This window comes from Carettochelys insculpta, chromosome 26 (assembly GCF_033958435.1).
Source record: "Carettochelys insculpta isolate YL-2023 chromosome 26, ASM3395843v1, whole genome shotgun sequence".
Classification (NCBI taxonomy): domain Eukaryota; kingdom Metazoa; phylum Chordata; order Testudines; family Carettochelyidae; genus Carettochelys; species Carettochelys insculpta.
Window position 1 is genome coordinate 15,079,281 of NC_134162.1, and position 14,784 is coordinate 15,094,064.

Below are 14,784 nucleotides of genomic sequence, written 5' to 3' on the forward strand. Positions count from 1 at the left end.
CAGAGCCCAAAGCAAACACCTTTACAATTACCTCTGCTTCATTTTTAATACCAATACTTGCAGGGGCCAACTTGAATGTGGTTTGGTTTCCTCCACAAGGAGTGGCAGGGACCCAAGTCCTGTAAGCACAAAAAAGGCGTTTTCCCCCTCTGGATGTGTCATTTCAATTGTCCCATGCCCGGCTGCTGCCAGCTAGCTCCTCTGGGAGATTCTTTTCACGACTGAATAGTGGAAATCTCCTGAGCATGCTCTCCCTCTCAGGAGTGCTGCAAGTTCTCACACCTCAGAATCAGTGGATGCTAGTACTTGTCTTGGACTTACCTTGAGGAGTCCCTGCATCACAAGATGACTCATTTTGTGTACCTCAAGCATCCTGGAGGGTGGCACATTACAAGGCAGTTTTTAAATCCTTTCACTTTGAAACCAAAACCAAAGGCAGAATGTTTAGCATTTGTCAATACAAACACTGAATCGAGAAGATTTTCCCAAGTTTGCATCTTCATCTCCTTGCATGATGTAAGCCTATGGGATATGACAAAAGCAGGCTGCTCATTCGGCTTCCTGTGCAGTGTAACCTGTCACACTGTCACTTCAGGGGACAAATTCAGCTGCCTTGCTGGCGTTCTAAAGCAGAGTGCAGAACTATAGTCGGCCTTTTTGGAATATTTCAGCCAGAAAGATGGCTGGTGGAGTTATCACTATTTGCAGATCAAAAGGAAATGCCAACACTGAAAACATCTGCCTGATTTATTGCATTCTGTAGTTTAGTACAGAGAAAGTAGGAGCCTCAAATAGTACAACTGGTTTAGGAGCAACCAAGTTAGTGTTCCACAAAAATGTTTTCTTGAACAATTACAGATCCTAACACCAAACAAGAGATTTGGTCACTTTAAGCACAAGATGGAAGACAACAGTCCAAGTAACACATCTTATCTTTCTTTCGCTCCTCTAGCTGCCAGATAAGTGCTCCATGGCCCAAACAAGAGCTGGTGGTAATGTTCCTGAGAACTCTTTACTGTGCAAAACACATTCCTGTCAAATTTGGGTCAGCTGATGCCAGAGACTGGACGGCATGAAGCGCTTAATCTTTTCCATAATGAAACTGACGGGCGAAAGAAGCATTCCAAAGAACTAGAAGAAACAAAACAGAAAAAGTTTGTGCTTGAGTTAAAAAACAGGGGCTACCTCATATCATTCGAGCACAAAATCACACAGCCCAATTTTTTCTTCAGATCCAAACCAGGCTACATTATCCTGAGTGCTGTACTGCCACCAGGAAGTAGAAGTTTAATAATTGTACCAGTTCACACTTATCGCAGAACCTCAGTGCATGTCACAATTAATGATACATCACTCCTGTTATGTAGAAACACTCATGCCCATTTTAGAAATGGGCAAACTGAGTCAGAGGGTAAGTGATTTGTTGGAAGTTGACGGGACAAGGACAGAGCTGGGGACAGACACAGCAGATCCTGGCCTCCAATCCTCTATTCTAATCCCACTTCAGTGCTTGTTTGTATGACGCTCATTGCCATAATATAGTCCCAATAAGGAATGTTAACATCTAAAAGTAACTATTTTTTAAAATTTATGCAACATTGCAGGGTCTGACAAAACTAGAAAAATCAAGAGGACTCAAGAGGAGCTACTGAACCTCAGAGCTTGTCTATGCTGTTTGGTTTGTTTTTTTTCCTGGAAAAGAAACTTTTTTCCAAACCCTTCCTCCCCAGCCCCAAAGCACTCACACAGCCAAGCAGGATAATTCGAGATGAGAGAGCTTTTCCCTTGAAATAGTTACGCCAGCTCTGCAAACGACTTTTGCCAATCCACCCCCGCCCCGCCAAGGTCGAAAAGGAACGTATGTGAACAAAGCACAGCTATTATTGGCTCACGTGCAGCTCCTTTTGCAATGTTGTGGCTGTAAATGAGGATGTTCCCTTTCCCGATACTGCGGCTGTGTGACTGCCATTTTCCGACATTACCTATTTCAACATCAGAATGTCAAAAGAAGTAACATCGTAAAAAACCTGCAGTGTAGACACAGCCTTAGTTTAACTTGCCCCACTGTGCTAAGATTGTGCTGTCTGCTATCAGCTGGATGCAAGAAAAATGTGGGAACATGCACACCAAAAGAGCCACAACCCCTAGGCACAACAAGATCAGTTACGCTGGTGCTTCTCTTTGTTCTGAATCTTCCTGCTGCTTCGTTAAGTTCTACCTCTTTGATGTTACTCCAAGAGGAATGTGGCATGTTTCCATAGCTTTTCAGGCAAGACATGCTTAAACCATTGATTTAATAGTATAAATACAAACAGACAGTGCTCACAGATATAGTCCATGTTCTATAAACCACTGAGACTTTTCTTCCCCTTAGCGCTGCCCCTCACCACCACCCCGCCCCAAAAAAAAAGTCTGGTTTAAAATAAAAGCTGTGAAGTATTCTCAAAAGCAGACAGCTCAGAGTTGGGACTGATAAATCGCCCCCACACAAACTGCTTTTTCCATAGAACAGCGCTAATGACAGAATGCTCCATACTTTACTTTGGCTCCCCTGACTTGCATCATGGTGAAATGGTGTATTACATTGGAGAAGGCTTTTAACACAGAACATTCACACCAGACTGAGCTTTTCATTGCACCTAACTCCTAGGCTGCCCACCTGCACGTGGCACCTTCCCATGAAGTCCATTAATTCCTATGAAGATTAGCAAGGCAAGAAACCTTTGCTCTTGGACTTGACAGGGAACTTGTGACAGGAAACGTTAGGACCTTTTATATGAAGTGTGGAATTATAATCATTACATACTGACAGGGAACTGCACATCTCTAAACTATGCATATTTTCTCTTAGATAAGCAAAAGCCTCAAGTGTTTATAAATATGCAAAGCTCAGCAGCTGGATAAAAAGTTAATTCCCTGATTTCACTTCGTGAGCTGTCAGAAAACAGTAGGGATTTGCTCAGCGAGAAATGCAGATTGTCACAGACACCGAGGGTTTGTCCCGTGTCCTGTTTCTACAGAAGTTCCAGCTGCTTCACAGAAAGCAGCAACTAACCCTCCAGTAGGCAGCTACGGAGTAACCTGTCCGCAGAGAAAGTTTCTTCCTAATCCCATCAGAGATTAGCTAGGCAGTGTATTAAAAACAAATCTCCCAAAGCCGCCTTTGTTTTTGCCAAGTCTTTTTCATTCTTACATTACTGAGCAATTATTTATGACAAGCTCCACAAGGCAGAGGTTGGCGTATAATGGATTTGGGCCATGCTCACCGCAGCAGGCCTGTGTTCTGTCTGGAGACTCTGGGCATTACGGCTGTGTTGCTAAACATGTACATGAGACTAGCAGGGACAAACTCCAGCAGGAATGCAATGAATATGATGTACAAAGAGGGTCTAATGAAAATGACAGACAAGCTGCTTTACCTTGCAAACAAAATAATTTGCCTTGAATAAAATCACTGTGTGATACAAACTGATGGCAACTATGGCAGGATTTGATTTCAATTTGTTTTATAATTTCTGCAGAGAAGATCCATGTTGATTTTTAAACACTTTCTGGCTTTATCCATTTAAATTTTCATGGCTGCAGGAAATTATGGGAGGTCAAACAATTTACTTAAGGACAGCAGACACAGAGGCACAAAGTTTAAGATTTATAACCATTAATCAAAATCATGTCAAAAGATATTGAATAAATGCCCTTAAATCAAATTGATGTTTTGAAGCAGCATTTTCCTTACAATGCCTATTTGTAAATTTTAATTATCATTGACAAATAGTTTTGATGCTTTGTGTGTACACATGAAATTGATTTGTACTGTTATTTACCCCAAAAAAGAAAACCTACCCCAATTCCAAGCTTGAGTAAATGTAAGAGTGCATACCTCAAAGAGCTGGGAAACTTGGCCTCTACATGAGCATTCATGGTTTTGAAGGCCCAGTCATCACAGACTTAGACTTTAAAGCCAGAAGGGATGGTCATGATCATTCTAGTCTGACCTCCTACAAGTTGTGGGCCAGAGACACTCACCCATCCACTTCTGTAACAGGCCCAGAGCCTCTGGCTGACATACTGACATCCTCAACTACAATTTAAAGGCTTCACATTACAAAGAATCCATCATTTTGCTGTAGTTCATACCAGCATGTCATCTATGCCTCACGTTGAGGAGGGAAAGCAAAATCCCTCCCAAGTCTCTGCCGTTCTGCATGGGGTGGGGAAGGAAAGGGAATTCACAGCCAGCCCAGCCCTGCCCCAGACATGGCAATCAGATTCTGAGCATGCCAACAAGATGCTACATTCAAGCACTAACCTGTGAAAATATGTAAACCAGAACTATTAAACTGAATAAAAGTAGTGTTAATAATTGGGCTTTTATAAAGCACATAATTAACAATGCAGAATCAAGCAGCTGAAAAGAATGGCTTGATTAAAATAAATGAATTAGAACGTGGTGAGCAAAGTGGGGGGTGAGCCCTCTCAGGGGTGTGTGAAATTTCCCAAGCAGGGGACACGACATGAGTGGCTCCTGGGTCTCAGGCTCATCCAGCTCATTAAAAATGGAGAAATATGTTACTGGCTTTGTGTCTGTGTATCCACATTTCTATATTGAGTCACAGGTTTTACATTCTACAGCCTGATTTTCTTACACCTCCCCAAAATATATTTTTCATATGAACAGAACCAAGATTTCCATGACTTTGGATGACATTTGACAGGTTGGCGGGGGGGCGGCTGCTAATTGCAGGGATGAAAAGTGGGACATGATGTAAAACAGTTTGCTTCCCCCTGAATTAGGATATAAAACAGAGAGCTCACCCTTTACATTCACTTCCAACTTATTAGGGAAAAGGCCAGATTCCACGCACACCATTCTGCCGCACACACCTCACACACACTCTTCTGGCTTGGACTTCTTAAAAACCCATCCTTGGCATCACACTTCACTATGATCAGACTTCAACATGTCCACTCCTGAGCGACGTAATAAAAACACATGCACAGCAGTATTATGATTTACCTGGAATTAGGGGTTTTCCATTTCAAAGGGATAAATTAAAGGCAATTAGACCTTAGGAAAGTATAAAATCAGGACTTACGTAATAGTCACAGTATAGCGACACATTTATGCTTGGAAATAAAGAAATTTTCACTACTTGAGTATAAATAAAGTTTAAAGAGGTACTCATGTGTTTTGTTTTGTTTTGTTTTTTTAAATAGCAGCGAATCAGTAGTTATATGGTTTGTATTCCTGATACAGTAAACTCACTCATATCTGGTAGGCCCTGGATGGGAGATTGCTGGATATTCAAATACTCTGGATAATAGAGAGGTATACCTAGCAATGCATAACACTAAAGGAAAACATGACTGGATATTAAGAAACAAACAAAAATGTATGCAGAGGGCTGTATTTACCAACAACAGGAGTACTGTACACTGTAAACTTATGCTGTATTTGCTGTATTTATTTGTATTTGCTTACACTATATAGTATTTACGGAAAACGTAGCTAAAATTTACATATGGTAAAAATGCCAGTTATTTGAGAGTTCCGGATGATGGCATGCAGGATATGAAACAGTTTACTGTATTAACAGCAGTAACAGAGCTGATAAGTTTTAGGTGGCTCGCTGCAAAAACCAAAATCATTTCTACCTATTATTTAAACTAAAATACCACTATGTGGCAAGACCAAATTCACACATCCCTCTGCCCCCACCCGCTTAGCACCCCTCTTAGCCATTTTGCAAAAGGTACACCTTCAGGGTGCTTGAGTCAAGTTAAGTTAAGTTAGAATGAAAGTGAGAGGGTGAAAATTAAAAAATTGAAGCAGGCCTCGAGATCTCTTTCTAACCTGATGATTTTAGGTGCCACTTTTTTACTTAGAATTCCAGGTACATACAAGTGTATGGAATTACTACTAGATCTGGCAGACCACCCAAATCAACACAAGGCGCTCTCTCCTCGCTGAAACTGAAGGAAATTTGACCATGTTTCTTATTGAACTGGTAACTGAAGACACTAAGTTCTGTCTACATGAGCAGACGTTCTACTGTTTAGCTCATTTCTAGCGTAAACTTGGAAAGCATCAAATTCGGCATCTTCTTTACATCTCAATGCAAAAAAACTATTTTGTTGAAACTGAATAAAGCAAAGTTGGGTGGAGACACAAGACAAATCACACAAAACATAAGAGTTTATTTTTAATGACATATGCACTTGAAGTCTTTCAGTCCTACTTCACTGATGGAGAACATGGGTGATGGTGACAGGACTTATCTAAGGTCAAACAGTAAAGGTTTGGCAGAGTCAGGGCTTGCTGGCAGGTTTTCAGACTCCCACTTTATGCTTTAACCACTAGGCGCACTCTCTCAAAAGGGAGCTTTTCTACATACTGAAAATGGATAACTAGTTGGAATATTTTTTTAAATGTATCAACATGAAGCACCTGTTCTGAACAGCACTGTAAGAGCTGTTATTGCACCCAGTCTAGGAAAAGACCTTATCCATGGATAAATCAAAGTCAGTACAACAAGTTCTGTACTTTCCATAGAGGTTGTTATCTCTTGCGCTACAGGTGACAGGCTACTTCTACACTAGCCCAAAACTTCAAAATGGCCATGCAAATGGCCATTTCGAAGTTTACTAATGAAGAGCTGAAATAAATATTCAGCACCTCATTAGCATGCAGGCGGCTGCAGCACTTCGAAATTGACACAGCATGCCACAGCACGACTTGTCCAGAGGGGGCTCCTTTTTGAAAGGATCCCGGCTACTTGGAAGTCCCCTTATTCCCATCTGCTCATAGGAATAAGGGGACTTCGAAGTAGCCGGGGTCCTTTCGAAAAGGAGCCGTGTCTGGACGAGCCGCATCAATTTTGAAGTGCCGTGGCCACCCGCATGCTAATGAGGCGCTGAATATGTATTTCAGCGCTTCATAAGTAAACTTCGAAATGGCCATTTGCATGGCCATTTCAAAGTTTTGGGCTAGTGTAGACACGGCCACAGAGATATTGACGCATGGTTCTCATCCATCTTTTCAGCTGAAAAACAACTAGAAAACCATCCCTACCCATGGAAAATAAACACAATTTAAAGCACTGCCAAATGAACAAGCCGGGCTACTTTCTTTTACCCACATTCACCAACCTTCCATGTGACATTCAAATTGCCGGTTATGCAAAGCAAATGTAATGCACACAAATTATATTTTTGGTTGGAAAAACTCGGCATGGAGAACTTCCTGGAGCAATTCTTTGTTAGTGTAACATTTGACCTTGTATCTCTTTGGAAATCATACAACTTTGCTAATGCAGTCCTCAAAGAATTAATCAAGCAGATAGTTACACCCTGGTTGCCATGTAGCCAGCCAATTACAAGCAGCAGAGAAATTTGTCACTGGCCTGTCCAACTACATTTTCCCACATAAAGATTAACAGAAGAGCATGGAAAGGGGGCCCTGCTTTCAGACCTGCAAGGCTTGGGCACCACAGAACAGAAACGTCAGCAAAACAAGGTTTCCATGAGAACTTTGCTGTTTTAAAATAAGTTAGCATTTTTGTTCCAATTGTCTCATTACCTGAGCTGCTAAACAGTGGGAAGCCCAGCTTTCTCATTCGTAAGTTATTCAAGGGTTTTTTTTTAGTTATAGAATCATGATTTAGTGTGTGGTCAATTGTCTGTGGGTACTGCTTCATGCTACCATATGAGAGATGCTCCAGATTAGGCCAAGCACACTGCAACATGTTTTTGGTTTTCTTGGAATTTTTATCTGAAGGATAAGCCGGGTGGCAAGCAACTTGTGGGACTCTGTAGCTTTCCCTTTTTTCTAGAGCAGCATAACCAATCTCTGAGAGCCCAAAGCAAGGCTACTACAATGTGTAACTTTATATGGGTCTGGCAGGGGCAGCGGGGAGAAACCATGAAGTGAGACAAAAAGAGCAGGTTGAAAGAATCCATTCTACAGGATATATGTACGACATTCTCTCTTTATATAGCACATTTCTAAGTGCCTCACTGCACTTCACAGAAGACAAGCAACAATCCCCATTTCACAAGGAAGGGGACTGAGCACAGTGAATCAGGATCAAAGCCTATGTCCAGCTTCTGTTCTGAGGCTCAGAATAGCAGAACAAGGTGCTTTCTTAAAACAGAATGAGTTAACTACATTGTAAGGCTCACTCAGCACCTCACCTGCACACTGGAACCAGGGTGTTTATAGCCAATTGCTTTAGTTGCTAAAATGCAAATTGTAGTTAATTAACAGCTGGCTTGGAAGCAACTGAGTAATTCACTTCTGTGTCCCTGTCAGTCCAATTACGAGACTGTCTCTTGCTCTTAGGAACAGACATTCTCTGGTTTCCAACCTGCCTTTTCACTCTCACTTCTCAGAGTTTTCAGTTTCCAATTCATTTTTTGCAGCTCACATACTAAAATTTTATGAACACACAAGCTCTCTTCAATGCAGCGCTTAGTGGGGAAGATGCCCTGGGACTTAAAAGCTACACTGCCCCTGTAAGCACACAAATATATTATAACCACTCCACTTCTTTGTCCAAGTTGATTATTGGGTCTTCCTACCCAACTTACGCATTTTTCACAAATTAGATCCATCGAACACTAGAAATGGAAGAGACCTAGAGAGGTCATCAGCTCCAGCTCCCTGCACTCATAGCAGGACCAAGCTGCCAACCTGTTCTTAAATATCATCAATGATGGAGATTCCACAGCCTCCTGGGGTACACCCCATTGCTTAACCACCCTGACGGTTAGGAATTCTGTCCTAATGTCCAACCTAAACCTCCCTTGCTGCATTGCTTCTTGCCCTGTCTTCAGAGTGAACAATCTTTCTCTTTCCTCCTTGTAATTCCCCTTTAGGTACTTGAAAGCTGTTATGTCCCTGCTCAGTCTTCTCTTTCCCAAACTAAACCACAATTATTTAATCTTCCCTTATTTGCAGACCCATCTCGTCCACAGGACAAGGTGGAGGGCCAGCGCAGGCCCGACACTTTTGGGGGCCCTTCAGTGACTGTTCCAGCCATCCTGTGGCTGGGAGGGAGAATCACCTGTGGTTAGGACCAGGAGATTAGGTAGTGTCAGGGGTTGTGCATGGAGGTGGCTGCAGCAGCACTAGGGGATCACCTTTCTCCTCCCCCTTGTCACATGGGCAGGAGCAACAGCCTGCTCCGCTCTGCCACTCTCCTGGCCCACTGCACCACTTCTCCGCAGCGGGCTGGGAGGGCAGCGCTCCTGCATGGCTAATGAGTGCAGGGGGGACGGAGAGGGGGGAGAGAGAAGGTGAGTCCGTGCTGCAGTTACTGCCACTGCATGTAATCCTCAGCCCAAGGTAAACCCCTGGTCCCATTGCTGGGGTGGGGGTGGAGCCGTGGAGGGGGCAGAGCCTCGGGCCCAGGACCCCATACCTGGGAACTGGTAGGTGGTTCCCCAGCGTTTCATCCCACCTCAGTATGGTCCTGCTCGTACGTCGTGTTCTAGACCTTTAATCTTTTTTGTTGCTCTTCTCTGGATTGTGTCCCATATCTCCACCTTTTCAGTAAAAGTGCTAAAATAATTTTTAAATCAACAGTAAGATAACTACATAGGCATCTTTTTCAGGCTCTGCCTTGTTTATTTCTATTATATAAAACCTAGGAAAGCTTAAGGCCCCACTGCAGTGCATGTTGTACAAGCAGCAAAGACAACAGCCCCTCTTAGCAAAGAGATTACAATTTAAGCTTCAAATGAGAAGCAACAAGTGCCTGAGACAAACAAGACAAAGGAAGAAAAGGTAACAAAATAAAGAAAGCTTAGCATGAAAGAAGTCAATTTATCATCCTAGCTGACGTAACCTCTGAATTTACTGGATACCTAGCTCTGCAACTTACCATTAGCTTTACGACAGCAACTGCACTGCTCTATACAGGAGACTTTTTCTACTGCATTTTCCATTAGAACCCTCCATATGTCACGCATTAACAACTCTGCTGTTCAAAATCTCTCTGGCCTTAAATTTAGCATGAAAAGTCTGAATTGAACAGAATGCAAAGTCTTAGAAAATATCAAATATGCCATTACCATTATGGAGATGAAAATGCTGCATACAGACTCATTGCTGTGCGTGCATAGGAAGCTTTTCCATCCATCTCCAAGGACTGAGGACATGGGCTTTACTCTCCAGAGCTCTCAATCTACCTTACACACCTCCCACACTTTTTTGTGCCACCCACATGCACATACCTCAGCTGATGGCTAATTTCGCAGTGTGGAGCTACTAAGCGCCTGTATGGAGTTTGTCTCTATAGCACACTCCCATTTCACTCCACTGGAGTCTTTTGTGCTGTTCCACATGGTGCTAAGGAGTATGCCTTCCACATAAGCCAAGTGGTGCACAGTGCTCTGGGATGCTTCCCAGTAGTCCCACTGGGGACTGAATAAATGCTCATCATCAAAGTCACAGCACAAGGGAATACTCCCTCAGTTGTCTTGGGAGAATCCCTTGTACCATCTGTTAAAAGAATTCTCTCTGATCAGCAAGATAACACTGCTTTGGCTGGATGCAGCCTCTGCTTCCCAGCCTCACAGTAGCAGCAGCTTAAGATAATCAAAACAAAAAAGCAGTCCAGTAGCACTTTAAAGACTAACAAAATAATGTTAGGTGATGAGCTTTCGTGGGACAGACCCACTTATTCAGACCAGAGCCATACCAGAACAGACTCAACACAGCTTAAGATAATGCAACTGATGAAGACATTGCTCCAGGGAGACCAACTCTATTAAGTACCGAGCAACTTCAGTTCTGGCTGTTTCTTTATAAAACAATAGTGCTTCTAGCCCCTGTCCCACCTGAGACCAGGGCCCTTTGCCCTGAGCATGGTACAACCATATGGTAAGCCGCAGCCCCACCCAGAGGGTCTTATAGTCCAAACTGACCACAAACAGCAACAGGAAAAACAGAAGCTCAGTGAGATGCAAGAACTTGCCCAAAGTCACCCAAATGATGAGCAAAACAAAAAGTCACTATAGGGGCTCGTCCGCGTACTTGGCTTAATCTAATTCTTGACCTCCCCGCACCCCTCCACTCTCTGATTTGTCCTCCTTGCTTACTGTTTTTGGTTCTCTGTGTCTTAAATATTGAGTCTGGTCTGGTCTGGCTATGGTCTGAAGAAGTGGATCTGTCCCACGAAAGCTCACCTAATAAACTATTTTACTAGTCTTTAAAGTGCTACTTGACTGCTTTTTGTTTTGATAGGGTCTAGACTAGCACGGCTTCCTCTCTGTTACTCTTCAAATGATGAGCAGAAGAGCTGCAACATAAGCCATGTCTCCTGAGTCCTAGGTCAGTGCCCTGCCCACTAAGCTACTCACCCTCTGTTCTATACAGGTTTTATACCATGCTCACCACAGGGTCCAAGCTCCTTCCAGAAGCACACTAAGTAATATATTTAACACCTTTCATGCACAGTTTGGCCTCTCAGATCTTTAAAGGCAAAGGAGGTAGAAGAGGCATGAGAGAGAAGTGAGATGTATGTGAAAAACGGGGCTATTTTATTAGCAGGTTTCCTGATGGGTTTGCTTATTTGGTTTCCAACTTAATCTCATGCAAGTCCAGTGTTTGTGCAGCTTTTTTTCATCCCTTAATGTCCCTGCTGGAATATCTATGGCCAGTGACTATCCAGCAAGCTGCAGAATGAAAAGCAGCAGCAGCAGCAGCAGCGGCAATGGGACAGGAGGAAGAGGTAAACTGCTTGGGAGGGAGTGTGCAAAATGTTAATTGTTAAGCAGCCAATGCCCCAGGCAGGGTACAAGATGCAGCTATAAACAGAATCCTTGCCTCAGAGAGCTTACAGTCTAAGTGTTCCCATGGCTTTAGTTTTAACCCATCGGTTACTGAAGGAAGAACCCTTAACTCAAAAATCCGAAGATTTTGCTTAGAATAATTCATTTTAAACTAAAAATCAGAAACTGTGCCTGATGCATAGGACTAATCTAAACCAAATTCTTCTCCACAGACCTTCCAGTCAAGGGAGAAAGAGGGCTAGGTTGTTCCCATGTTGGTAATCAGGATTGATTATTTATGAGCACTGATGTAAGAGAAGCCAGCTTAGTATAAAAATACTACTCTTTAAAAATGAGGAACTCTGAGTCAAGTGAACTAAAGAATCAAGTTTAATAGTTGCATGACAGGTAACTTCAGAAGCACATGACTGAACGCATATTTACTGCATCTCAAAACATCTGTACGGACAGGGCGCTCAGCTCCTGAATGGCTCATCAATATTCTAAGCAAGTCCTGGTCTGGATACAATACTTACAGCTTTTGCAAACACGACCATGAGTTCAGGGAATTGGTGTGTGAGGACAGCAAGCACTGCTGAAAAGGAACACAGCCCTGCTGTGAAATGGATGAAAAAAGGAAGCTCCTTCTGTGGATATACAGAGACTTCATGAAACACTGAAAGGGAAAGATTGGAAAGTTATTTGACACTGTAATATCTAGTGCTTGTTTCACAAAAGGGCACAATTTCACAACAGTTTACAGCATACAAAGATGTCAAAGAGAACAACTATTCCTGCAGAGCAGCCACTGTTTTACATTCAGATTTTAGTGCCAGAGGACACCAAGCTTCAGTGCAGCACAAGACTAGATCCCTAACATTTGTTCACAGCTGATTTAAGTGGCTTAGTTCTGAGACTGTATGTTTTTGTTTTTCAGTTATTTATTGTTGTCACTAAAGTTATCCTTCCCCCTTTTTGCCCTCCTTCACTTTTAAGACCATTGCAGGGTTAATTTTAGTAATCAACTGCTGCAACAGAAGAGAAGAAAGCAACAGAAAATTCACAAGATGTCATCAAGACAAAGGTTCCAATAAAAACAGTTGGCCCAATTTAATAATCAAGGAAATTTTAACAGTTACAAATGCTAAATTGTGTTATTTTAGTGTATGCCAATGTTTTAAAAAGCAAGCATCCTATTTTTCCTAGTTTTTATGTAATGTTTTTTCTATCATAAGAATTCCCAAGTCTAAAAAGCAAAACAAATCTGAAAGCAATCACATAATATACATGGGCAGACTCAGTGAAAACTTCCCCAAGACTGCAAGCTGGCAGACTACAGCAATTTTCAGAACAATTAACAAAGCAGATCTCAAAAAAAGATGGGATTACAAATTTTGTATACAACCTTTCGTTACCCTTTAGGGGAAAGAAATCAAAATAATTTCACTACACTGATCTTGAGAGCAGAATATGGAGCTTTCACAGCTCAAGACATTGCAAGTAGTTCCCATCTAGTGGCTGCTACAGTTCTACATCATTTTATCCAACAATTTTGCAATTTTTTAAAGAAACAAACAGGTGGCGTCTGTACATGCAATTAATTATGGAAAGGCCCTGTGTATTTTTCAGTAAGCTAGGCTTCATCCTGAAGCAGACCCAGCAAAAAATAACTAACTTAATGAAATACAGAAAAATATATATAGTCAGTACAATAGCCAGTGTTATTTATTTTTATGTTATTTACTTGTGTGTTGTGCCTGGTTTAGCTGATAGTAGACTGCAGAAGGAAAGCTAAAGATGATAGTGTTAAATCAAAATGAATGAACATCACTGATCAATTGTTTCAGGTTGCTTGCAGATTCAGGAAGTGATCACTGTAAACATGATCCAATCTGCAAGGCAATCTTTCCTTTACAATCCAGAAAGGCGACAAAAAAATACATGAATGAAAACTCAGATTCTGAAATACAATTGCGAGGAATGCATAAGGCTTTCAGTAAGGCCAAACATCAAAGGAAAAGAAAGTAAGTTCTAATTAAACATGTTTCACGCTGCCACCTCAAGATTCTCTGCCATTTCTCCACCTTACCATCTAGTCATCCCTGCTACTCTGCAGACTAGAGGGATACCCAAAGTATTCAATAGTAACAAAGAGATAGCCAGGTTCAACTACACCAGAGATTCCCAACCTATGGGTCAGGACCCAAACAGGGGTCACGATTAGATTTGTAAAGGGTCGCCAGCAGCAGGTGGCTCTTAAAGGAACCATTTGCAGCTCCTTAACACTGCCACATCCAGCAGCTTTCTCTATCAATAGAGAAATGACTACACACTACAAATATCTGAGAGGTAGCCGTGTTAGTCTGTATCTTCGAGAACAACAAGAAGCCCTGTGGCACCTTATAGATTAACAGATATTTTGGAGCATAAGCTTTTGTGAGGAAAGACCCGCTTCATCAGATACATGAGTTGGGGTTGGGGCTCCAGAGGGGTTTTTAAAGAGTGGGGTCTCAGTAAAAGGGAGAGCCAGAGCTGACAAGGTCTATTCAGCAAGGTGGAAATGGGCCATTATCAGTTGTATGATCTGACTTGTTTTTTCCTCTTTTGATACAGACTACTGATAATGGGCCATTTCCACATTGCTGAACAGACCTTGCCAGCTCTGGCCCTCCCTTCTACATGGACCCCACTCTTTAAATACCCCTCTGGAACACCTGCCCCACACACTTATGCATCTGATGAAGCGGGTCTTTGCCCACGAAAGCTTATGCTCCAAAATATTTGTTCGTCTATAAGGTGCCACAGGACGACTTCTTGTTCTATTCATTACAAAGACAGCTTCTCCACCTTTGAGATTTGTAGCCATCCCACGCAAGCCACTTAATAGATTCCTGCAATAAGTTATTTTTGCCCCCTGCTCCTCCTTTCCTCCCTTTTGCCCCCTGCTTCTGTTCTATGTAGTTGATTTATCAGTTTTTATATTTTTGTCTGTCTCCACTCCAGCCTCTT

The 14,784-nt window shown here is 42.3% G+C and overlaps 1 protein-coding gene across 4 annotated transcripts in view; it reads right to left on the reverse strand.

The window, feature by feature from the left end:
• Nucleotides 1–735: 735 nt before the first annotated feature.
• Nucleotides 736–14,784, reverse strand: part of ST7L (suppression of tumorigenicity 7 like) — a 46,858-nt gene continuing 32,809 nt past the window's right edge. For 3 of the 4 annotated variants that reach the window (XM_074977792.1, XM_074977793.1, XM_074977795.1), the window contains 2 exons: nt 12,312–12,451; nt 736–1,131 (listed from right to left, as the gene is read on the reverse strand). In XM_074977792.1, coding sequence (XP_074833893.1) covers nt 1,036–1,131; nt 12,312–12,451 — 236 coding nt within the window. In that variant the 3' untranslated portion in view covers nt 736–1,035. Of the gene's footprint in view, nt 1,132–9,422; nt 9,563–12,311; nt 12,452–14,784 lie in introns of all 4 variants that reach the window. The other variant, XR_012642603.1, reaches the window with a different exon arrangement.